Source organism: Anoplopoma fimbria, chromosome 18, assembly GCF_027596085.1.
Source record: "Anoplopoma fimbria isolate UVic2021 breed Golden Eagle Sablefish chromosome 18, Afim_UVic_2022, whole genome shotgun sequence".
Classification (NCBI taxonomy): Eukaryota; Metazoa; Chordata; class Actinopteri; order Perciformes; family Anoplopomatidae; genus Anoplopoma; species Anoplopoma fimbria.
The window spans coordinates 5,130,976-5,157,678 of NC_072466.1; the positions used below are offsets into that span (position 1 = coordinate 5,130,976).

Consider the following 26,703-nt stretch of genomic DNA (forward strand, 5'->3'; position numbering starts at 1 on the left):
ATTGTACCGATTTTGGTTGTAGTTCCATGAGACATCCACTGGGGGTGATCGCGGGCGAGTCCAGATTGAATGGGAGTCTATCGGGCTAAACGGCTAATTATGCCTCTTTCACCTGCTTGTCGTTGAAATATCGCAAATTTTATTGTAGATTCCGCAAGTTCAATATAGATTATGGTTCAAAAGTCAAATGAGTGAGTACTTATGTCCTTTCGATTTCTTACAGTTTGGGCCGTTGTTGGTCAGTATACGCTAGCATTCTGCTAATGAATGCTGATTGGTCAGGGACGGACTTGCGACTGATTACGACCAGAGACCCCTCTTGACGGCATCTGAAGCTGAAGCGCATCGGAAACATTATCTTAAGGAGGACTTTCCGTCGAAGTTATTTTTGCGTACTGTATTTATATTATATATATATATATTATACTATTATATGTTAATAAAAGGAAGTGCCGAAGTGATTCAGAAACTGCCGTATGTAGTTTACTAAGTCTACTAAAACATGTTGACAGAGCGCCGTGTACCACACAAAACCGCTTCGAGGTCAGTAAGCACAACCAGAATTAATCCATATATAAGGCGCTCCGGATTATAAGGCGCACTGTCGTTTTTTGAGAAAATGAAAGGCTTTTAAGTGCGCCTTATAGTGCGGAAAATACGGTACATTGAATGTGTTGTATCTCTGTTATGCTGTTCATTCTGTACACATGACATCTATTGCTTTCCTGGGAGAAGGATCCCTCCTCTGTCGCTCTCCCAGAGGTTTCTTCCTTTTTTCTCCCTGTTAAAGGGGTTTTTAGGGGAGTTTTTCCTGTGCCGATGTGAGGATGTCGCATGTGTACAGATTGTAAAGCCCTCTGAGGCAAATTTGTAATTTTTGATTCTGGGCTATACAAAATAAACTGAATTGAATTGAAATTGAACTTATTGTAAGTCGCTTTGGATAAAAGCGTCTGCTAAATGACTGTAATGTAATGTAAAAAGCTCTGTGTCCTCGCATGCCACACATCCTTAAGGTCTTCAGATGCAGATAGATAACACAGAGGCTCCTTGTATTTGGACTGTAATTATTTTAATGAACCAATAAATCAGTAGATAACACTTTACAGAGAGTATCATACATAATTACCAGGAGTCACACTGCAAAAAGTCACAATGAAGATGAAGTCATGGAGAAGGTTTCTGTTCAGTGAACACGTCTTAATCCTTCCCCCTGGCAACTGATAAGCTTACAGCATTACACCCATTATCTCCGGTCTATTCTGAATCTGTTGTATCATATGTCTGTTTTTGAAGCCTCCAACAAAGGCAACTAGATTTAAAAATAAAACAAATAAATGTAAAACTGAGAGCGATTTTGGTCCGTTAAAAAAAGCAGTTAGAGCCGGAGGTGTTTTCAGATATGGTGGTTTGATTGGATAAATAATCAAAAAAGGAAAAAAGAATGTCATGAAGAAGAGGGATCGTCTTATGTTTGATTGGATGAGGAAAGATATACAGGCAGAAGATGAATAGTGGGAGATATGATCGATTCACAGACGAGCTGTTGTTCGCCACTCCAGAGTCCCTCCTCCAAATTAAACTATTGACTGTGAATCAGTGAAGATTGATCTTTTTCTGAGGGAACTGGCACCTGAAAAGACAAAAATAAACATGAAAGACATTCATATTGGTACTTCAGAATGTGTATGAAATAAATCAGTGTCCATCTTTTCCCCAGCCAAGCAAGCAGCAGAGCATTTGGTGTTTATTATCGTCGTTAATCATGAGCTACTATTTCATTTTGCTGGAAATAATTTGGATGATTAAATCAGACCAAGACCTTGGAGAAACAATGAAAAGCACGTTTCATGTTTTATAGCTATTACGTAACAAATCTCTGAGCAGAAACCACAACAAAGAACAAAATATCGGTTGCCATAATACTCCAGAGATGTGTCACTTAAATCTGCCTTTAGATATTGACTTCTTTTACTGCCTTTATACAGATTTTTTTTCGGGTTGAATATTCAATGCATTGTAAGATAAATAAATTGCTTTTTTTTCACTAACAGATGAGCTTCCTGAATTTGTAGGTTCCCAGCTATTTACAAGATGCAAGTGAACTCAGATATTGAGACCCTCTAGTGTACTAAATGCAATCTCAGGACTACAAATCAATACCAAAATGATCATTTTGACCCTTAAATGGATGAATTACAGGACAGTCGTACATTGGGTCATAGATACTCTAACACAGAGCGACGTGACATTTCACTTTGCAGAGTGAAAATGCTAAATCTAAGCTATTATAAAAGCCATCAAAGAGGATGTTTATTCCCTCATGTTTTACGTAGTTATGTTTCACTGCAGTTAAGTTTATGTTCAGTAGAGGCATCATACAATGTGGGCCCTCTAAATCTGCTGAAAGGAAATAAAAAACTCTCCTTCTGTTTGGTCTAAAGATGAGATAATAAGCATCTAGCTCTAAGTCACGGTTAACAAATAAATATTTAAGATTAGCATTATATTTGACCAGACAACAGATTCCTAAACAGTAAAATATATGTATATTGTGGGACAAACCTAAAGATATAAACTTGTAGTTTGTTCCAGGTTCAGTGCAACTTTTAACAGGGCTGATTTAAAGGTTGGATGGATTCTTTTCCAGCTCTGTTTGGGCTGCTGGATAAGATGTCACCCCCACTCTCCTTCCTACTAGATGAGACGCTGAAAACAGTTGACCTAGTTTTCACCACATCGAGCACCTATTCAGATCATCCTGTGTTCCTTCGTTGCCCAGGAGGGAAACATTTATTTGCTATAACGACTGAGCCATTAGCAAAGGATAGAATCACATGTTTTCAAGTCAAAACAATACTCACATGTCCGTATTTATAGGTTGAAAGACTCGATTGTTACTGGGCGTGAAGGGATCCCTCCATAATGGGATTTACATGTGAGTAATGGGGAATAAAATTCACAGTCCTCATTCGGTTCATCTGCTATTCTGAGGCTTCAGTAGTTATAGTTAGAAAGAAAATGTGGATATCTTACAAAGTTATTCTTTCTAGTACAAATCTCTCTTTGTGTTCCCACAGACAGACAGTGTTTCTTTGCTGAGTAAAGATGGAAGGGTTTCCTCTTTGTACTAAAAATACTATCACCTAAGAGACACCCAAATGATTTGACTAACTCAGATTGCTCATACTACAGTCGTATATATCTCAGCCTCTTTTTAGCTCCAGCTAAACTTTACAATGCCAGTTTGCACAAATGAGGATTATGGATTTTGTTCCCCACTGAATCCTTTGGAAATGTTTTAATGAGGGTTCTTTTCAGGGACGGTGAGGGCAGGAGCCATGATTACAGTGCAAACTGTTTCGATGAACATGATTTGTTTTAATAAGATAAAAAAGTGAGCTTTTAAAACAATTTAGTATTGCACTTCTATTAAGGTTAAGAACTTAAAAGAGTGTATCTAAAATAAATAAAACTAACAGTTGATTTTCAGTCCTAATGTGTCCTAAAGCTCTGGATCCTATAATTTATGTCAGCTGGATATCGTTTTTCATGAGACCATTTATCAGAAACACTTTGTAAAACTCTACGAACCTGGTTTAAGCTTTAAAGTTGTTCTTTAAGCCAATGCCCTTTAGTGAACATTAGCTCTAGATTGGTTACATAACAATCTTCCTAGTCAAATTACTGAAACACAAAAGGGGGAGAGAGACAAAGACTTATATCATATGTCAAACGCTGCCCTTTTGACCTTTATGGGAAACGATTAAACATTCCTTGGACTTAAAATGACACTGGACTCTTCATCAAAAAATGCCTTTTCCCTTGTTCTCAAGTTAGATTTGGCTGCTATTTGGATTTATTTCTGGTTCAATTCACATTCAGTCGGCTCCAGAATTTACCAGAAAATATAGTGATCCCCTCCACCGATCATTACTGATCCCTGCATTTGTATTTCCTTTTTCTTTTTCCTGTTATTTGTCCTTAAATATGTGAATCTGTGGCCCAGACCATCCTTGGCTTGAACTATCAGCGGCCTATGATTATTATTAGATTGTGCAACAAATGCTCTGTGGCTTTACAGAGAAGCTGAGGGTCATCATAAATGGCCGGTGGATTACAGGCCAGACAGAGAGAGGAGCAACACAGCAGAGACATATATTCTGAAATTGTTTAATCCCATCTGTCCTTGGTGGTCTGACAGTGTGGAGGAAAGGAAACAGTGATGAATGTAGCCGTAAATGTCCAGACATAATGAAGTGTGTGTGTGTGTGTGTTTGTGCCGCAGGAGGGCGATCCGTCTCTTACTTGCTGCAGCCGTTTGCTGTCTTCTTGCGTCTCCTCCTCCGAGGTCTGTTCTTGATAGACTCTCCGCTGCTGCTGTGGAGGAAGAGCAGAGTGCAGTGAAGATATTGATGTGTTGAAGTCTGATAGATAAAATGTTCATCCACTGACCTTTTATCGTTCAGCTGCTTCTGACGGAGTCTAAAACGGGGGGTGGGGAGGAAAAAAAAACACAAACAACTGGAAGTTAGCTGTGTTATAAAAAAATCTCAATTTGCATCTGGTGTTTTAAAAAGACTTACCTGCATTCACACCTCTGATGCTCCACAAATGTGAGTAAAACATGGTGCATAGATATCATGGGATGGATCCTCATCACCTGACAAACAAAGGAAAAGGATCACTCAAGGGCCTTATTTTTATTTTAAACAGAAAGTTCATTTCTTTAACATCTGTTTTTTTTGGTATTTCTGATTTCTGATCTTGCTACACCTCCAGGGTGATGTTGCTTTTAAGGGACGCTTGGCATTCCAGGTTCTCATCCATGCAGCAACCAGAGCAGCGCCAAAGTGGGACACAGGCGGGCATGTAGATGTACTCCACCTCTCCGGGGTACTCCTGCTCCACGTCCACCAGCTGCTCCATGGGCCGACACATGCTCTTTGCCAACACCTCATTGAACGTCATCACTGCAAGACAAGCTCTTTAGATCATTAGCTAGAGGTGGAAATGCCTGTTCAAGTGGGACAGCCCTTACCTCTTGAGTGACCATCTTCTGGAGGGTGTGAAATCTGTAAAATACATAGAAATAATAAGAAACAATTGACATCTACAGTGATCAAACCTTCAAATATATTTAATAAATGCATAACCATCAATGCCAAACATGGTGGTCTTGATGCAGAACTTGCAGATAACCAGGAAGCTGATTCAAGTGAGAGATGGAACTGGTTTCAAATAGTCGTGGGTTCATAGTGAAGTTGCAGAGTGCCCTCTTGTGGCAGAGAAAAAGAACTGCACAAACAATGATCCAGTGAAAACAGTGATGCAGCATGCTGTCTGGAGTGCACCAGTGTGTTGCAGTTTAAGCAGTAAGATGAGCCCGCCATCAGCAAAAAAAACAACTTGATTTCTCAATCTGATGTAATACTGGAAGGTTTATTATCACAAGAAAGGGAAAACCTTCAAGGAATGCAAAGAATAACAGCAAACAATAGGTTCTGCTTTTGCTCGTGGGAGTTTCACACACAGTAAACATAGTTTAAACAAAGGCAGCACTGAAATGTTTCACGACTCAGCATGGATTTTTTCAAGTTCTCAGCCTCCAAACTCACAATGACAATGTTCCTGATTTTTTTGAATGCCAAGTTGAGCAGAAACACAAAGTGCAAAGTTGATCTTGGCCCTCTTGTTCTTTTTAATATCAACAATCTCTTTCTGACTCCTCACCTCTCCTCTCGTTCGCCCTGTGAGCATCGATGGGAACATTGTCTTCTTAATGTCACACGCGGGGAATGCTTCGCAACAACGGGTTTTATTGTGGGATTTTTCTTATGTTTGCTGGAAGTGAGTTTGTGCCAAAGAGTGTGCAAGGCTTCATCCAACAATAGAACCAGATGCTAATTACAGCAGCTGTAATAAGCATGAAAAATGCAGACATGCATCAACATCACAGTGTGATTGAAGTGGCAAGATGTTGGACGTGATGAACTAAAAACTGGTGGTTTGCTAAAATAATATGGAAAAGAAATAAACATGGATCACTTTCTTTTTCCTCCCTCTAATTTTGTAAGTTCCAAAAAGCTTCAGCGCAAATGCACATTGGGTTATTATCATAAAGAAGACGTTTGCAAACCTTTAAGACAAATTTAGGAACTAGAACAACCAGTTAGGCTATAGATGTTGGCAGTTATTAATGTGGTGGTCATTTAGGATTTATAAAAGAGGCAAGCTTAAAGGTCGACTTTCTCAATATCTCAAATTCTAGATGTGTTTTTCTTGATTCTGGAGGATAAATTCACATTTTTTCTCATATTATCAAGTGCTCTCGTATGGCAACTGCACCCAAAACTACAAACTTCTTTGAGGGTTGTATCGTACAAGTATTTCCATTTATGATCTGTTGCTGTGTCACTTCAAACATTTGTAAAACACAGCATTGTGGATGTTTAAAATATACTCTGCATAATAAAAGAAAATACATTTAACAATATTTTTAGGGTGAACTTTTAATCTAGCAAACTCATCTCACATCAGGAGTGTGAGCAGCTTTTAGGGCTGCACTATTAAAATAATTTCTTGTTATTCCACACTTTAAACACCCCGTCTTATCTCCTCACATGAAATGCAACACATTTTCACACCCTGCAGTTGGATCCCCTGCTGGGAGATACTTAATATATCTGTCTTGCCTGGGGTCAGATGTTGTGACAAGAAAAAGAAACACATGTGTAAAAAAAAACAAAAAACAGTAAAAGATGAAGAGGATTATACCCTCATCACAGCCTGGAGCTGCAGAGTCTCCAAACCACATCGGCTGTTCCATGACAGGCAGCATTAGTCTGGCTGAGCTCTGGTGCTTGTTTTACTGTTCCCTCAGTCCCCATTAACTTCTCTATCTCAACCTGGATCAGAAACCTGCAGCAGCTGCATCTGAAGCTTGTATCTGTGTGCCACGTGACGCACTGTGAACATGGCAAACCCTCCAAATGCAGATATTACCTTCAAGGTGGCACACAGCCAGACACAATACAGATAGGTGTGTAAACAGAGTGTGCAACAGATGTGTCCTCTCACATTGACAAAAAAAAAGTCTTCCATTTAAATGTCACTGTTTTACCCAAGGAGCTAATAGGAGTCAAAAAAATATGAATGCTTTCTTCAGCATGCTAAATATGTATTCAATTCAAATTCAATTTAACTTTTATAAATACAATAATGATGAATATTTCACTAATAAATGTCACAATCATTATTAAAACACCTGAAACTTAGCAAAGTGTGATGTCCTATATATTTACAAAATAAAATAAAAACATATTGCAAACAGGGCATGTGTTGAGTGTGTCTGGGTTACCTGTGCAGGTACCAGCTGCAGCAGAAGGACCGATAAGAGGTGCGGGATCCCGATGAAGCTTTGCATGGTGCCACAGACCAGTCCCCTCCTTTCGTCTGTGCAAAATAAAAGCGAATGGAATAGACTGAGGCTCTTTTGAGTGGCGTGTTGTCCCACCGTGCAGAAGCAGCTGGGATGCTGATTATTAAAAGAGAAAGAGAGAGAGAGAGAGAGAGAGAGAGAGCTGGGATCTCTCTCTCTCTCTCTCTCTCTCTCGATTAGGCAATAATCAATGCAATCATAATTCATAATAAGAGATATAACTGTTAAAAACTTATAATAGGAAAAGTAGTCATGATAACTCAGTCTGAAGCCAACTCTATAAATAAGTATCTACACAGGTATACCAGCAGTGGAGGGGTTAATTGTAACGCACTCAATTCCTCCAATCAGAAACCAAATTCAAAGTGATGAAACTCTGCGCATGCTCAGAAGGCTTCTCTCTCTCTGCCTGAACCTCAGAAGTTTTCCCTGAAAATAAATTCAAGTTCATACTGTGATGTGATTGGAGAAACTCTGCTAATTGGTTTGCTTATAACTGTCCTGTTCAGTTAGAACTATTTTTTTTGTTTGTTGATATTTTCCCATTAAAATGAAGAATCCAGTGTTTTATTATTTTCTTGTGCTAAACAAACAATCACAAAAACATGACTTCATGAAAAGTTGACATTTTGAAGATGCTTTACACAGGACATCAACGTGTATACAGAAATGAATGAAATCAATGCAGCCTGCATGCTAAAAACATAGTATACCAGTAATGTTTTGTCATTAAGAACATAAATAAAACACACTTTCTTTTAAGTCTTGGCACAAACACAGTAGACCTGAGGTTATCGACATTGATGCTGCAAGAATGCCCAATATTTATCTGAGTTATTCCTGATTTTGGCATTTAAATATACGATTGTGTGTTTATTTCCAATAACATGCCTGTTGTCATCATCAGTTTATGTCTGGTACGAGTGCGTGTATGCATTAAGCCTTCCTGTTACACAATACCTGGCTGCTCCTGGTTTGTAGATGCTTTCAGTTACAAATAATTCTGATTCCCAATTTTGTTGCCAAACTGACTTAGGTGCAGAGATAGCAGCCATTTCACAATTCTTGTTTCCTCATTCTGCAGGTCGTGAATCGCAAGCACAGATGCGCTCTTACATTTATTAGGAGAACCCAGGTGTGTTTTCACAGCCGGTGTGATTTACGGGATAATTGGGCCGGTGTGATTCTGATAAACAGCCTCTGTGGAGGAGATAACAAAGATGGATGAAGCCTCTCCTCTCAAACGCATTCGCCTCTCACCCGTTTCAGGCTGTGATGATGCACCAGCTTGTTGCTTCATATTAACGTCAACTTTAACAAGACAGGAAATTAGGCATGAATTGGATATTCTGCAATGTTGCAATGCAAGTTCAAGATGAGTTTGCACTCCCAGATCTACCTGAACGACGTCTAAATGCAGTTCAGAATACAGATATAATCGTGATTTAACATCAGGATTTAATGTGTGAACGCTGAGTGAACATCCTTGACAGATTTAAGACGTGTGAGCTCCTTTTAAACTTCCTGGTTTTCCAACAAATAGTTTGCCAACACTCCCTATAAACAGGGCTCAGCTCACCCACTATCCGGGAGTTTCCCCTTCCTGCTCAGACTCCCAGTCTGACAGCCAGAGGTCAGACAGACAGCTGTTGTTTCCTGTCTGTGGGAACCTGACTGATGCTCCAGTCCCAGTCCCCCATCATGGGAGGATGGGGATTCCCTCGGCTGGAGCAGAGGCAGCAGGTGGGACTACAAGGCTCTATGTCCTCAGATACGGGCGCGGCTGTGGTTGTCTTTGTCTACATGGTCGGAAAAGGATCATTTAAGTAAGTTTACTCATTGTAACTTGTACAAACATTGGCCTGCATCCACAGGAAGGAGGGCTGGACTCAAATCCTTTAATATCAACCATCAAATGAGGAACAAAGCTCTTCTTTTCCTCTCACAAATCCATCTGGAGTTAAAGGTTTCGTTAGATGCATCCTCTTTTTGACCCAACATCACATAGAAACAGATGAAACAAACCACAAAAATCATGTACACTAAGATTTTTTTTTCCAACAGTCATATGAACGCTTTGGGGAGGCAGATGAACACCTCCTCACAACCGCTCAGTGTTTACGCCTTTTTTATTTTAATGCTTTTGATCAGAATCCAAACTCTTCTTCTGATTTCCCACACTTGTTGCCAGTCTTGGGCTGCAGGTGCATTATGGGTTAACGCTACTGGTTCCCAAGCTCAGAGTGACCAGTAAGTCCAACACAGAGTGACGAATGTGACCCAAAAGGCCAAACAGATGCAGCTCCATTCTGGGACGTTTACAGTGCGTTGGGGGGTTTTCTTGAATAAGTTTAGCTGAACAAGGACGTTCACTAGACTGCAGTTATGTTTCATAAATACCAGACTTTCATATCTTAAAGGGAAAGGAGCTGGATAGAGCTCAGTATATTAAGAGTACATGAGGAAAAGTATAGAAAGTTTAAATAGATAAATTAACACTATTTTATTGATTTAGGAGTGAGATGTAATGTGTTTTTATTGTGTGTTTTTATTACTTGATATTTTGTATTTGTTGATCTGCTGTCTATGGAAAGCCCTTTGTGCTCCGAGCTTGAAAAGTGCTATACAAATAAAACTTATTTGAATTATTATTATTATTATTATTATGTATGCATTTCCTAGTGTTGACTGTATTTTCAGCTAGAATGATGCTGGCAACCGATCCAGCGTTTCTTCCTTCACGTTTAGGGAAAAAGATTTATCTATGATTCTGTGCAAATTTATAGCTCAGAGATTAAAGTGGTGGAGAGAAGTAGAAACTGAATTCAGCAGCACCTGTGGCAATACTGTTGGGAAAAATACTACTTTTTCTAGTTTGAGTTATTGTAGTGTTTTCTTTAACACGCAGGCTATTTCTAGATGTGACTTTACAAACTCACTGTCTTTATAGTTTATTTCTAGATGTGACTTTACAAACTCAGTGTCTTTATAGTTTATTTCTAGATGTGACTTTACAAACTCACTGTCTTTATAGTTTATTTCCAGGAAATCAGTGGCAGAGAGTCTGTTCCAAGACTTGTAAAATAGGAATGTTCACAGGTTAGGATGGTGTTTATAAGCTCCCTTCACACAATGATCGCCGTCTGATCAGCTATTTCTCTAAAAAACATTTAAGTTACCTTTTTTTTTTTAAAATGCACTCAACAAACTCTTAAAAAAAACCTCCACTCTTGGACAGAAAGAAGAGAAAAAATCCAGTATGATTAGGTTCTGAATATTTATTTATTGTAATAGTTGGCTTTAAAGGTTACAAAGCAAGACTGCATTATTTGGAAGATGTTTTAAAGCCTGTAAACAATAAGTACCATGGAAACACACAGGTGATTTCAATGACTTAGCTTGATTGTTTTTAATGAGTTGCCTGGTTTAATAAAGGTTAACCAAAAAAACAATAAACAGAAGAAACATATCCAACCTTCCTGTCACATTTGTTTCTTATATACAGTCTATGCATGTGCTACCAATTAAAGATGAGTAAAGTTATTGGTATTCGTTGGAATAATTGAGAACAGCTGTGTGAGTGTACGGGGCATTTATTAAGTTCAACAAACACTTTACACTGACATATAATAAATACGTGAAGGTATTTTTTTGGGGGGGGGGACTTCATGAAACATTAACGTCTAATAAACCCGAATCACAGTCAGATCTGCATGGAATAACATCTGCGCACTCCAAAGTTAAGCAACATTATCAGCTTTTTGGCTGACTAACTCTCAATTTGGTAAACATCTGAAACATTCCTGCTGAACCCAATTTTTTTCAGATGAAATGCCAATAAAATGCAGAACAAAGTGGAGTGAGAGCGGGCACCGTATGGGTTCAGTCTTGCTCAATGAGGCTTCAAATGAATCTGAAGTCAAAGACGCATGTAGCACAGGACATATTTTGAAATTCTAACACTGTGATCCTTGTAGAATATCAATGTAAACGCCTTGAATACCAATATTTTTTCCGTCTGGCGGGGTCAGGAATCATCTCACCTGATCATCAAACAGTCCACAGTCGTGGCACACAAATACGTAGTGTGTCTACTAGACTTAAAAACATCTAGAGCTGTTTGTGTGTTCAAGACATTTTACAAGACTTGTTGAGATGTTACATTTAAGATAACTTAACTGTTTTACAACGTAGAGTAAAGAAGAGTACATTATCTGAATTATCACATTCTACTTCTCTGTGGAGAAGGCTCTCTTCATTAGTGGAGGAGGCGTCTTTCCTGCTTCGTACAGAGATTCAGGAGGAGGGGAGCTCAGGCAGCACCAGTCTGGAATGCGGCCCGTCTGGTTGTAGTAGTCTCGTGAAACTGACCTGCTGCCCAGGACGTCCTGCAGCGCCCCGAAGATAGCACCTGTTGAGCAGAGGGCAGCATGAACACACAGAAAATGTCCTCGTCTGAACAACTGCCAAGGGCCGACTCACTCTGTCAGCCTTTAGTTCAGCGGGTAGTGATAAATATTCAAATAAAATCTCATATCTGACCTCCGAGCCAGGCGGTGCAGTTGGGTTTGGCGGGTGGAGCGTGTATACGCAAGCTCTTGCTGGCCAGCACGCTGCTGTACTTGGGTTTCTCCACAAGGAGGCGTATCTCAGCCAGCAGACGGTGCAGGAAACCGGGCAGCATGGCGGTGCCTCCGATCACCACCAGGTTCTCTGAGAGCACCTTACGTGTGTCAATGGGGCACTGCAGGAAAACACATTCACCTAATTAGATCATTTACAGAGGTTTCACCCTGATATGACAGATTAGATGGAGGAGGAGTCATCTATGAGTGCAGTAGGAGAAAACACGAGGCAGGAGGAAGCAGCTGTTCTACCACTACAGGGCAGCACTTTCTGGTTCTCATTAAAAAGAACTAAAAGATAAAGAGATGAAAGAAAGATGGCGTCTAGAGCCAAATTTATATATCGATATATCCTGAGTGGAGTAGTGCACAGATTGGGGTTTAAACATTCCACTGTAGCAGTCTGTGTAATGTCTGCTGCTCTCTACCAACTGAGATTAATTAGGCTGTCCCGGTCCCAACATGGAGCAACAAAAACTGTTCCAGGTTACCTCAGTTGACTGTCGCTATGGCAACTACACTGAGTCAAATTGTACACTCAACTCCACGGCTGTAAAAATACAGGGAGAACAAAAACTGGGCTGTTGTGTTCCTCCTGCCAAAGATAGTGAAGGTTTACAGCAACGTAATGAGGGAGAAAATTATTTAAACTTCTATTGAGCAAAAAGGGAAGATTAGTCAGGCAAAAACCCAAATGAAATAATGTCAACCAAGGCAGAAACTATGGTGAAGGGGGCCACGTAGGATCGTGCTTTACTGCCGCAACATGCATGCTCTACAACAGACAATAAATAGAGAAGAAAAAAGTGTTGTTTAAGTACATTTAGGAGATGTCACTATATTTGTAATAACATCAATAACTTAATTACGACATCCATCAGGTGTACTAATCTTGTAAAGGGCTCATTGCATATGGTCTTAAAAAGTATTAAATGCAAGTCTCCTTAAAAAGAAAATCCAAGGCACACTGTACAGTTTGGGCAAAATCAAAAAAGCCTTTATTCTGAATGGCAAAATGTATCTAAAATGTTTAAAGTGTTATTGACAACGTCATAATCAAGACTATCTGCTCCTGTCTTGACAAAGAAGAACTTTGATGAACAGCTCAAGTGTTTTTTTTTTTAATCTTTCACAGATTTTCTACGTTAATACAGCATCAATTAAGTGGCTGTTCATAAATATAACACCTTGCTCCACAAACAAGCCAAGTCAGATAGAATGGATAGTTTTTCTCTACCTTGACCAGAGCATCAAGTATCAGAGAGGCCACGCTCTTCTCTTCATTGTCCTGTTCAAACAGGATTTCCATCAGAGAATCCCTGGAGAAAGAAAAGAGAGAATCTAATGAGGGACAACTTTGTGACAGAAATTTAAAGACACAGTGAAGGAAGATTCTACGAAGACATTAACACAAGAAAACCTTATTTTTCCCCAGAAAGACTGTGATAAAGGGAAACACTTAAATCTCTGGGTTTCATGAACTACCTGATTGATCCTTGGACGTGCAGGATTTTCTCACCATCCAGAGGGTAATCAACATCTGGAGGAGGGGCTGGACGCTACAAAACACATTCACAAGAATAAAAGCAAAGCGATGCATTATTTAATGCAAACATTTGTTTACAGACTGAGTATTAAAAACCAATATGCAAACAACATGTCACTCACTTCAGCTGTGCCGTCCAGGTTAAATTTGGCTTCCTGGATCTTGAGGCCTCTCTGCAGGTCGCTGACAAAACATGTTCTGACTGCAGGAAACACATAAGAAAACATCCAAACTGAAACACAGGTACATTCATAACAACGGGTCAACATTTTATCAATGTCCTCAATAACTGTAGGCTATGTTAACGATCAGTCATGAATTAAAAAGCATACAAGATGCACATTAGTCCTTAATGAAATGTTTAATTACATTGTTGACAAGGGCTGTTTTGCAGCAGAACCAAATACATATTTGCAGCATTATGAAACACACATCGGTTTTCATCTTGGATAATAATCCAGTGGACGGATGTAATGAAGGAAGCAGCCACAGTCTCTTTAGAAGTCTGTAGTTTTTGTGTCGTTGGCTTTTGGGAATTCTGCCTTTGAAGGGAATAATTAAAATCTTGAGCCATCCTCCTCAAGGGAGCAAACCGAGGGGTTCAGATTTTAAATCCGAAAACAACTCCATCAAAACTTACCCTTGATGTCTTCTACAGTCTCCTCTGGGATGGTCCCTAAAGGAAAAGATGAAAAAGACATATACCAAAGTGAAATTTGATTTTCTTTGGTTCACTTATGGACAAATCAGCAACATATTTCATTTCATAAGGTATTAGTTTTATGATGAGGCAGAATAAGCGTTTGGGGAATGTTTGAGCTGACACTGCAGCAAAAGACAAATGACTGCTTGATGTAAAAAAAAAAAAAAAAAAACACATGTTCCTGTTTTCACTAATGTCATATAGATAATTAGCTCATTTACTTTTTCTCTGTAAGTTGTTCTCAGTGTAAATGGTTGATTACAGACATCACAGACCGGCTGTGCTTACTGCAGAAATGCAGATTGTTCAGCAGCCGAGCCAAGAGAGTCGACCTGCTGTCTGTCTCAATTATTGATGTCTATTATGTGAAGCTTCTCTCACTCTGCTGCAGCAGTAGATCTCACAGCTCAGCACGATAATTCAGCTGGGTTTCCACCATCAACAAAAAAGTGTGGAGAGAAAACTCTAAAATTGGACTGTGTGCGTATGTATAATTCACAAATTGAGAAGGGGACTCATTCAGAAACATGTTCTTCTTATGAATAATAAATAAAAGCCATTATATTTTTTGCTTTTTGCATGCAGAACAAATCAGTCCATATCAGCGTTACAAGTTATCTATTTAAAAAGACAAAGACACACAGTGTATATTTCTTTTCTGTAATTACCAATGGCAGCTGCTACACTCTGCCCCGTGGTGGTGTCCGTGTCCACAGTGCATTGTTCCACAAGAAGTCCATCTAATTCCCTATAATAAATACAGACACATACAGCGTTATGAAAAATAGCACATATTTTAAAAAAAAGTTATATTTTACAGTGACATGATTTGCAATCCACATGGAACAAAGTGTAAAATAAAAGTGTTCTTTTTACAGAAAAGTGTGCGCAAAGTAAAACCAACATGCAAAGTCAAGTCACACACTTCTCTTTAAATCTGTTCGAGCTACTTACTTATGGATGGCTTTCCCTCCCAAAGGCAAAGCCTCCCAAGCTGGCAGAATAGGAGTGCACTCATAAACCTGTGTTCACAGTTAAGGCGGTAACACAAAGTTTATACACAATAAAATAAACCTTTTTGCATTTTGGTCTGCCATTTCCCTCTTTAAAAGAACTTGTCATTTCCCTCTGATTTCTGTCTTTGTATGTCCTGTATCATTTCCCTCCTTTGTCCTAACAAAGATTAACCTGATATCAATATTCTCTCCTAATTACAGGTAAGAATGCTAATGTGCTAAAGAGTGGGAATACTCCTTTAAAGGTCAAAGACAACAGGAAAAGGATACAGGTAACACCAGCGTCTCTGTGTGGCCACAGTCCATCACCAGAGCAGAGTTGATACCCAAAGTCATGATGGCCATGAGGTGACTTGGTGCAAAAAGCACAGACGGCACCTGGAAAACACCATTAAAGAATTACACACACACATTACACACTGTAGCTTACACACTTACTATAACAATTCTCAGTAAAGTTAATAAGTAGTGTGTTACTTTAGGACTATCTTTACTGTAAATAAGTACATTTGTGAGACGCATTAAAACTTTTTCCATGTTCTGCAGTTTCTATGAAAGACTGATCTGCTTGGTTTTCATACCTCAAACTGTTTGAAGAAAACCTTGGTGAGCGTCTCCCTGAAGTGAGACGGGCAGAGGATGGACTCTATGATGACCACTCTTCTGTCGCGAGGATTCACCAGCAGGTGCCTGATTTAAAAAAAATGGGAATACGGACATTTATACGATGAGGCTGGACCACTCCCGCAGTAAATGTTCTGTAAAAAACACTTGCTTAAAATGAATAACTAATGCAGAAGAGTCTCACCTGAAGTACAGCAAATGGATAAACTCTTTGAGGATGACATAAAGCTCTTCTGTGTTGATGTTGTACTGAACCACTTTGACGGCCTGAAAGTGAGACACAGCATTAACAAATGTTTTACAATTTCCAAACATCCTTCCACATGTTTACACTCAGCCAAGCACAGCAGTGTCTCACCTGCTGCTGTCCGGGTTTCCGGATCTCGCTGGGAATTATGAACCTGGGCCCCGTTTCCCCTGCAAAGCCACATCTGCAAGAAACGGGAACAGTCAGCTAGAGGGCTTACAGAGAAGGTGCAGATTTATACTCTTAACTGATCAACAACATTACTAATAGGATAGGTGGCTCCTGTACATTCTATCATACAAATAAGTCTAGGGACTGCATTCAAAGACTTGCCTCAAAGGGGTACATGATGATTTTTGGAAAAATCCTTTTAGTAAGTTGCACATACAGTACCAGTCCAAAGTTTGGACACACCTTCTCATTCAATGGTTTTTCTTTATTTTATTTATTTTTCTACATTGTAGAATGTTGATTTATATTGAAGACATCCAAACTATGAAGGAACACATATGGAATTATTTGGTAAACAAACAAATGCTCAACAAACCAGAATATGTTTTAGATTTTAGATTCTTCAAAGTAGTTGAATGAGAAGGTGTGTCCAAACTTTTGACTGCTACTGTATATTATATTTTTGTAACAATAAAATTTTGCCCATAAAATAACCCAAATTAAACTTCTTTTTTTTTCCAAAAAGCACTGATTTGAACCTACTTTTTTTTGTATATATGATTTAAGCGGTACATTACATAATTATAGCCAATGCAGTGAACATCTGATCCAATTGTTTTTCAAATTAAAGCTATAAATTGGAATTAGAAGCTTAATTTGTGGCCTATATTACATTTTTGTAATAATCAAATTTTGCCCATAAAATACCCAAAATTAAACTTTGTTGACATCAGGTTTTACCCAAAAAGCACTCATTTGAACCTACTTTTTTTTGTATATATGATTTTTTTTAAAAACCAGTGCAGCTGTGTCAAATGATGTGGGAGAGTAACTAAAGACAAAGAGATCATTATTAAAAGAAAACTGTCCTCTTGATCTTCATGTGACTTGCCTCAGGCCAATTTCTAACCCTAATAATATCATACTTTTGCCTACAATTCCAGCAAGATGTCATAAATTATGAAGCCATATATAGTGCCAGTGAGATATCTTTATTGGTATATCTCTAAGAAGTGCTCATTGTAAATAACCTAAATGCAGATAGATGTGGAAGATATAATGTAAGGTGACGTGATGTTTCAAAATATGCTTAAGACAATCTTACCCCTGTTTTGTAATTACTTTCCTTATGTATTATATGTATTCCATGTTTCAGTTTGTATTTTTAATCTGTTCATATTCATATCTTGTAAAAATGCCTTTTCAACAATATTTCATACCATATCTACAGTAGCAGTCAAAAGTTTGGACACACCTTCTCATTCAACTACTTTGAAGAATCTAAAATATAAAACATATTCTGGTTTGTTGAGCATTTGTTTGTTTACCACATAATTCCATATGTGTTCCTTCATAGTTTGGATGTCTTCAATATTAATCTACAATGTAGAAAATAATAAAAATAAAGAAAAACCACTGAATGAGAAGGTGTGTCCAAACTTTTGACTGGTACTGTATATATATATATAAAAAAAAAAAAAAATATAAAAATAAAAAATAAAAATAAAGAAAAACCACTGAATGAGAAGGTGTGTCCAAACTTTTGACTGGTACTGTATATATATATAAAATAAAAATATATATAAATTAAAAATAAAAATAAAAATAAAAATAAAGAAAAACCATAATGAAAAACTTTTGACTGGTACTGTATATATATATATATATATATAAAATATATATAAAATAAAAATAATATAAAATAAAAATAAAAATAAAAATAAAAATAAGAAAAACCACTGAATGAGAAGGTGTGTCCAAACTTTTGACTGGTACTGTATATATATATATATATATATATAATATAAATATATATATAAAAAAAAATAAAAAAAAAAAAACCATTGAATGAGAAGGTGTGTCCAAACTTTTGACTGGTAAATATATAAAATAAAAATAAAGAAAAACCACTGACTGAGAAATGAAATAAACCTAAATGCAGATACATGTGTAAGATATAATGTTATCTGCCTTGATGTTTGATACCACGCTGCTCTCAGATGCCCAGGTGACTAACCAGGTGTTGTTGTGTTTACCTCACAGAGCTACACGTTAGCATGTGATGCTAACAGGGCGTGCTAACACAGGCGGCTACTCACTTCGTGTACGCGGCTCCTAAGTCAATAACGATGGCAGTCTTCTCTCCTCCGCTGCCCAGCCCGTCAAATAATGGCATTGTGTCGGTTTATGTTGTTTAAATAGTGTCGGTGATTAGCGTTGCGGGTTGAAAGAGGCAAATTCGCATCCTATCAAAAGGATGTTTTACTTCCGGGTTGCGTAGGGAGGGGTCTTTCGAGAAACGTGATGACGTCACTGGAGTCGCCTGATCAAAATAGGCTGAAATTCTTCAAGATTTGTTAGATTGATGGAAACTTTCTAGTCGATAAAAACAGATGAATCAACTAAATGCAGACTTTCCTAAACACATAAAGTTAAACCTAAACAAACATAATAAATAGCCTTATAATCAAATTATATTTTCTATCAGATTACATAATGTTTCTATGATATAAAATAAGATAAGATAAGATAAGATAATCCTTTATTAGTCAGCATAGAGGATAGTGCAAACAAGAGACATAGTAAAAATAAGCATTATAAATAAGCAATTGAGCAATAAACAAAACAGTAAAAAAACAGTAAAGAATCCACAGTAACTGAAATATTATATATACAGACAGAAACTATTATAACTATTGTATTGCACAGTGTATTTGTATTATATTATTGTGCTGTGTAAAGTTGTGTATTGTAGCATACATAATGTCTTATTTGAAGCATTGAGATATCACTGGAGTCGCCTGATCAAAATAGGCTGAAATTTTTCAAGATTTGTTAGATTGATGGAAACTTTCTAGTCGATAAAAACAGATGAATCAACTAAATGCAGACTTTCCTAAACACATAAAGTTAAACCTAAACAAACATAATAAATAGCCTTATAATCAAATTATATTTTCTATCAGATTACATTATGTTTCTATGATATAAGATAAGATAAGATAAGATAATCCTTTATTAGTCAACAAGAGATATAGTAAAAAAACAAGATCAAAAATAAGCATTATAAATAAGCAATTGAGCAATAAACAAAACAGTAAAAAAAAACAGTAAAGAATCCACAGTAACTGAAATATTACATATACAGACAGAAACTATTATAACTATTGTATTGCACAGTGTATTTGTATTATATTATTGTGCTGTGTAAAGTTGTGTATTGTAGCATACATAATGTCTTATTTGAAGCATTGAGATACCATGAAATGTACAGGCCGGGAGTTGTAATAAAATTACATTGAATGAAATTAATAATATAGATGAGAAATGGATAAAAAGGTTTCATAAAGACGTCTAATGATTATCCCTTTGGCTATTGACAATAAACATATGTAACCTATGGATGCTGATGGTGTAACCTCACTGACCAACAGAGGGGGTCACTGGGACTTTTTCTGTGGGCCCCCAAACCCTATTTTATATAGTCTTTAGCCCCAACCCAACTCTTAGTAAACTCCAGCTTTGTTGGGCTGTACATGGAGTGTTTTAATTGTAATGCTAATATCTCTGTCCCTACAGGAGTCACATATATCAGGTAGACATACAAGCAAATAATTATGCCATTTGTTATTAAATTACCACATCACATTACCATATCATTAAAGGTCAGTGCTGATGCACAATCATGCTGGTATTCTGCTCTATTTTGGAATAGCTGTGCTAATTGAAGGGTCCAGGGTAGTCATCGAGAAATGAATTTACTATCCAAAAACAATTCTTTATTTTCTGTAAGTAGCCTATTTGCTCACAATATAATGTAACGTTTAAGTTGGATATTATTTATAATACTGTATATGTATGTTGCATTCCTATATTTTAACTTCTGTAATATTAAGGACTTAGATTCTATTTTTATTTGCCTGATTTTCTTTTTATACATATTTGATGAGCATTGTTGGAGGCAGCCTGAGATCTAGGATTTGACAATAAAGACCTTCAAACTTGAAACATGCAACCTTATTTATGCATTAAAGCTATTTCAAACGTTACAAATAAATCTGTCCCTGTTGTAACAGAGTTAATTACATTCAAATCAACATAGCAATGGAAAATTTCAATATAACATTTTTAGCATAAGAAACTGACAGGTCTCTGGTTCTCTATAGGCGACCTTTGACTTGAGGTAAAGGAGCTGTCCATTCAGCACCACCAGGAGCCTCATATGACCCTTTGGGAAAGACAATGGAGAAAAAAAAGTGAATTAATGATGATTATGCAACAGTGAACAGATGCACTGGAAGGCAATAGCGCAGTTATCATAAAGCAGCAGATTTTCAAAGCTGATCATTTGCATAAAACTCTGCAGATTTGTAAGCATTTGGTGGCAGCACTTCAGCTCTGAAGCAGGCGGACGTACGTAGAGACTCTCAGCCAGTGACGCCAAGCTGCACAACAACAAGCCTCTCCTTCAGCCTGCTTTCCACACTTGACTCTCCTGAATTATTATTATTATTACATTTTTATTTTCTTTTTTTTTTTGCACATTGCAAATAGAAACTCTGCGTCCTCCAGGCACAGCGATCCGTCATGAACTCTGGAAGGTATTTATACATTATTTTCCAATATGCATTTCGATCTCATAGCCAGAATGTGATGGATGGATGATGCGATTTAAGGGAATGCATTGAAGTCTCTGCAAGGCTGTGATTAGCCCCATATGATAATTCCGCAGCATATATAGAATATATGTTTGCAGCCATTATGATGCCCACCGGCCGCTCTCTGTGTTGATCGCAGGGGAGGTGCGCAGACAGAAAAGTGGGTTGCATTGTGACATTGTTGGACTGTGCATCTGTGCATGGATGGATCAATTCTCCCAGACGTGTGTGTGACTAAGGCCACATGAAAGGGTGTCACCCTGTCGTTTCTCTCCTTCTTCTTGTTGGTTGATTAGTGCTGTCACATCACGTGAAGCAACACATTGCGCCGTGCACAACTGTTTGCTTTGTTGGGGTTTTTTGTTTTTTTTCTAATCCAATTGAGCATTTGACATTGTGCATGTGTGTTTGATAATTATGGCTTTGCAGGTTTGTGTGATTCCAACATTCATGGATCCATCTGTAGAGGATAGAAAACCTGGTGCTATTTATAGGTGAAGTGAAGAGGGGGTGCTGAGGATTGCTGTGTCAGATTCTCTTTCCCTCTCTCTCTCTCTCTGTTTGTCAGTCTCCCTCTGTGTGAGCCCAACATTTTTCTCCTGGTAATACAAAATGAACAGAGGAGTGCAGTGAAAAAGGGGGAATTTCATGCAAAATATAAAAAAAATGGTGCAACCACGGCATCAAAGCAAAGGCAGGCAGACATGCACAGTAAATCCTGTTCTCTGTGGTCTTCACAGGTCATGTGAAGCTCTTTACACTTTGAATTCTGACCCTTTGATCTGCAGCTGCACACTTATTAACTTCCTTTCCCACCACCACCTCTGCTTTGTGTCTCCGTCCATGTGTCTGCTGGGTGTTGAAGCGTTGCTGTTGCAGGAGACTGTTCACACCTCAGCTGAGCCCATATTAGCATTCATCATTTGTGTCCCCTCTCAGCAGGCACTGAGACGAGACAGAGATGCTGATGTCTGGGACGCTCCATCGCCTCCTGCTGGCTGGGACCTGCCTCTGTGTCTACGGGACCCCCGTGCAACTCCCAAACGTCACCCCTACACCGGACAGCTCCCTTACAACTGTTGAGTCAGTGCACACAACAGATGTAAAGTCTGAACCCTCAGACACAGAACATGTGAGTGGCCTGATATTGAATGTAGGTGGAGAAGGAGGAGCTGGCCCACATGGACGACCTGAGGGGATGGATCCGGTGACGCAGACGGGAAACGGGGACAGCTTTGGCGGAAGATCTGGGACGAGTGAGGCCGGCGGAGAGGCATGGAGCCAAAGCAGCGGGGGAAAGAAGTTCGGGAGCTGGACTGAGATGGGAGGCGCTCAAAGACGGACGGAGGAAGCTCCAGCGCTGTCCGTTGATCCAGAGGAGGACAAAGATGTCGTCGATCAGCCTGCGTTAGGTCCTACAGGTGGGAGAAAGCTGTTGGACACAGCAGCGAGTACAGCGAGGGATGGATATACAGCCTCCTCCTCAGAGCTCCCACAGCCGAGCATCACATCCAGGGAGGCCAGAGACCAAGGTGAACCAGACCCAGACACAAGCTTGCCGTCCACGACAGAATCTCCAAATCCTGGAGCAACGATCCAGAAACTAGCCTCCCACAGCTCCATCCCTCCCACGGTCTTTGTCTCCCCTCGGACCTCCACACATTTGTCTATTTGGGGCCACGATGAAACAATGTCCTCCCTCCCAGACCCCTTGTTACCTGAAATTGGACCAAACCTGATGCCCAGAGAGGATGGACCAGAAAGCCTGTGGACTGAGGCGGCGAGGCCCAGTGGAGGTAAGTAAGAACGATTAGAAGAGCATAATTAATGTTTATGGAAAATTGAAAACTTTCTCTTATCCCTTATTATGACCAAACTTAAGACACACAGAATCCCTGGTGTAAGGAAATGCTCTGCGGTCATTGTCACCTTATAAGACTTCCTTCCAAAACAAGCCCTATTTTTCTAGCTCGCCGGAGTTTTGCACGGTTTGAGGAGGCTTCATTAAAAAAAAGCGAGGCGGAAATGAGAACGACACGTCTAGAGGCAGAGATTGCCTTTGATGATTGGCAAAGCAAAGGCGCCCAGCTTTTCCACGCTCCACTTTGAACCCCAGCTGGGACCCGTGGCAGTCTAATTACTTTCTATTCCTGACTCGAGCCTGTGAAAAAAAGAAAAAAAACAGAGAACACACACAACTGCTGGTGGAGAGGTGCGTTATACAAGGCGTTGGAGGATTCAACCCCCTTTTTTTTCGCCTTCTTTCCCACACTTCACACTCCCCATCCAGACTATTGTTACGAAACAGGCAGATTATTATTCAGAGGCAGAGGGAAAATGGATTAAAGGAGTCTGTCTGAGCCAATATGTATTCCCGCTGCCCATTTGGGGATTGTCTGTTTGATGAAGCTTCCTCCCAACAGAAAGGAAGCTGACAAAAAAAAAAAAAAAAATTCCCATTACAGCATTATATAAAAGGACTCTAAGCATTTTCAGCCAACTTTAGAAATGCTTTGGACTAAAGGAAACGCCTGAGAGATATGCAGTGTCGGTTTCTCCGTTGACAGCCCCCCTCTGTGGTCGCCTCTAATCTAGAAAGAACCATTTTTCAAACAATCCTCCTTTCACTGTGTCTTAGCTGAGCTGTGAACTCGGCTCTGAGAGAGTGCAAGTGCTTCTAATGAGAAAACCGCTTGTCCAAAGAGGTAGCTCTTTCAAACAGCGGTGTACTGTCATGAATACTTCAGAGCTATATGTGTGCTGAATACAGTTTCTGCTTTGCAATGGAAGCCGTCTTTTATTTAAGCTGTTAGACACAGAGTTGTGTGCAAAGAAACTGCAAGACCTTGATTCTTTTGGCCTAGTTTACTCACTGAACTGAACCTAGAATGATCAAAAAACCTTTCAGACTGCAGTATTTCACTGACTTTAACCAGAAGGCCCAAACAAGTCTGCCCTTTCTAACTTAAATACCATGACACACATCCTGACCCCGTCTCTGTTTGACACAATTACAGTGGACACTGTTGTGCCGCCGTCTCAGGACGAGGCCACAGAGGGCACCATGTCATCAGAGGCTCTCCCTCTCATCTTCGAGCCTTTTGAAGATGTCACATCAGAAGCAGCGGTGGCCGTCACACTGGTGCCCGGCAGCGCTCAGCCTCCTGCTGCCATGGCGACGGGAGGAATGCCTCAGTCGGAGGTGGACGTGGACCGGCTGGTCACCGGGGAGACAGACAGCGACGGTCCCTCGCACGCCCCATCTCTGCTGATGCCAGACTGGACGTCACCTTGGCAGACGTCCGGCGGGGAGCTCCTGGAGCCAATCGGATCTTCGGTTCCATCCGTGTCACAGCTGCAAGCCGGAGCCGAGCAACAGTCTGAGAGAGGTGATGTGGCAAGACCAGAATAAATGAACGAATCTCAATGTCAACACAGTGCTCTGCAGAACAATGAACGATGTCACATGCACGTCACATTAAAGCAAATCATAGTTGGGGTCATAATGAAAATGTGATGGAGCTTCCAATATCAGAAAGTGTATTAGCACCATAATTGGTTTACTGGGTGCTAAATTTGTACGAGAATATGCATCTGAAACCTAGTTTAAAAGTGGAACTCTGGCAACATTCTTAAGAAAAGTGGCCATGTATCTTTATATTTTTAGTTTGATTAGATTTTCTTTGCAGCCTGTGGAATTCACATCCCTGCAGCATTAATGTGAACTTGTAAATACTTGAAAGTTGCTTAGGGAAAAAACTAATTTAACTTTTAAGTTTTGCATTTCTTAACTCACTAAAACACAACAAAAACATGCAAGTTCACCTAAAGTCTAATTGACATTTTGTACTTATTGTTGTGACTTTCAGCTGCACACAGTGAGTGAAAATGTCTACATGTGATTTTTGGGACGTTTAGGTGCTGCAAGGACACCGAACCTCGAGGAGCGCTTGCCCACCGCCGGCCCCTCCCTCTCATCCTTCCAGCATGCTCTGACGACGGTTACCATGGCAACCCATCGGCCAGCTCACAAATCCAGATCAGGGTTGGAGGAGATGGAGTCTGAGGGTAAGACGAGTTTTACTGCCAACTGGAATTTTGTTTTTCCTTTTAATTATTATTTTTTTAATCTTTTTGATTAATAAATGTGATATTTTCTTGGCTGCTGTGTAGATCTTTTTTTTATTTTTATTTACCCCTGCAGAGGAGCCGGATGAAGATGAGGACGATGAGAACTCTGAGGAGTCGGTGGAGGACGAGAGCGAGGAGGAGCTAACAGAAACGCCTAAAACATCCTCGACGCGGCCTCCGTACAGCATCATCCCTCCTCCTCCTGTCTGGGTTCAACGCAACCAGGGGCTGAGTAAGCAAATCACATTCTTATAAACCCAAGAATTCATCATAGTGTTGTATTAAATGCTCACACCTCCACTTGCTGCCATCAGAAACATTTAAACCACCAGAATAAGAGAGAAAAAAGCTAAATCTGTGGCTCTTTTCTTGCAGTGAGGAGCTGGTTAGAGCTGATCAGAGAAAAGGTAAGACTGCCCCCTGCTGTCCTCAAACTATCCTGCGCCTTTTAAACATAATGTGAGTTTCCTTTGCTTCTTTACTGAACGGTGTTATGGATAAAGCTGGGGATCATCTCTAATCTTATCCGTTTGTCTGCGTGAGACATCTTTTGATATCCAGGCAAATGAACCACCTCTGTTTTTAATAATCTGGAGTATAAAATAGATTGCCTTTATTAGCTTTGTTTTGACCTCTGTGTTTTTCTACCCTGACAGGCTGGGTATGTGTCTGGGATGTTGGCCCCCGTGGGCATCGGCATCACCGGGGCCCTGCTGATCGTCGGCGCCCTCTACAGCATCCGCATGATTCACCGCAAGAGGAGGAACAGCTTCAAACACCAGAGGAGGAAGGTCAGGCAGCCAGAGGTCAATACCAAACTTCTATTCTATCACATATCACTGATTCCACCTGTTATTGAGGATCAATCATGTATCGAGTATTAAGTTTTGTTCTTCCTCTTCAGCAACCTCGGGAGCCCGGGACCAGCCGTCAGGACCAGGCCATGCTGCTGGCCGACAGCTCCGAGGACGAGTTCTGAAGAGACCCTTTTTTTTTTGTTGGAGACCAATGTCTGATGCTCCTGTAACGGAGGCTCGGCAAAAACACCCCCCATCGCTATGACTACCGCATCTCCAATCACCCTGGGCTGTTTGGTCTGTGACTCATCTGATCCACAGAGTGTGACTGAGTGGCCTACAGGAGACAATTTGCACAGGCTGCACTAACAGTCAGCTTTGAACGCCCTCACTTTATGAAAGTACCAACGTGAGCACTTTTCTGAGCGTGGTCAGGTGATGTTGACTCTAATAGGCAGAGCTGGAGTGATGCACTTTGACATAAAAACGATATTGCTGCAGGGATTTGGCAGGATGGAAGTGTTGCAGGTAAATTGTTTGAGTAGAGGGGAAAGTGTGAAAGCAGGTTTTCTGTCAAGTAATAATAAAAAAAAAAAAAGGGCTGTAGAAAAGTTACATTACATAAACAATGTAAATATATATGTACTGTATTTGTAGCTGACTTGTGATCAGTCGTTTTAGTGTAAATAAAGTTTTATTTCTTGCTACACATCTAGGATATTTGAAGGAACATTTGAAAAATGA

The 26,703-nt window shown here is 39.6% G+C and overlaps 2 protein-coding genes across 3 annotated transcripts; both read right to left on the reverse strand.

Moving 5' to 3' along the window:
* Window positions 1-1,054: 1,054 nt before the first annotated feature.
* On the reverse strand, window positions 1,055-7,551 carry LOC129107431 (vascular endothelial growth factor A-like). Of its 2 annotated transcripts, none has more exons than XM_054618918.1 (7): window positions 7,361-7,551; window positions 5,042-5,075; window positions 4,777-4,973; window positions 4,587-4,663; window positions 4,456-4,485; window positions 4,309-4,380; window positions 1,055-1,633 (listed from the first exon to the last, which is right to left on the reverse strand). In XM_054618918.1, exons 1-7 carry the CDS (start codon window positions 7,424-7,426, stop codon window positions 1,597-1,599), a joined length of 513 nt encoding a protein of 170 aa, XP_054474893.1. In that variant the 5' UTR covers window positions 7,427-7,551; the 3' UTR covers window positions 1,055-1,596. The 2 variants fall into 2 exon arrangements, with proteins under 2 accessions (XP_054474893.1, XP_054474894.1); XM_054618919.1 differs by having other exon boundaries at window positions 1,063-1,633; window positions 4,309-4,377; window positions 7,361-7,494.
* A 3,163-nt stretch (window positions 7,552-10,714) lies between these two features.
* Window positions 10,715-18,661, reverse strand: actr10 (actin related protein 10). Its single transcript, XM_054618920.1, has 13 exons — window positions 18,473-18,661; window positions 16,314-16,386; window positions 16,140-16,222; window positions 15,913-16,021; window positions 15,602-15,709; window positions 15,270-15,337; window positions 14,984-15,063; window positions 14,253-14,288; window positions 13,735-13,814; window positions 13,552-13,625; window positions 13,304-13,385; window positions 11,984-12,185; window positions 10,715-11,852 (listed from the first exon to the last, which is right to left on the reverse strand). Exons 1-13 carry the CDS (start codon window positions 18,547-18,549, stop codon window positions 11,671-11,673), a joined length of 1,254 nt encoding a protein of 417 aa, XP_054474895.1. The 5' UTR covers window positions 18,550-18,661; the 3' UTR covers window positions 10,715-11,670.
* Between the last annotated feature and the right edge of the window lie 8,042 nt (window positions 18,662-26,703).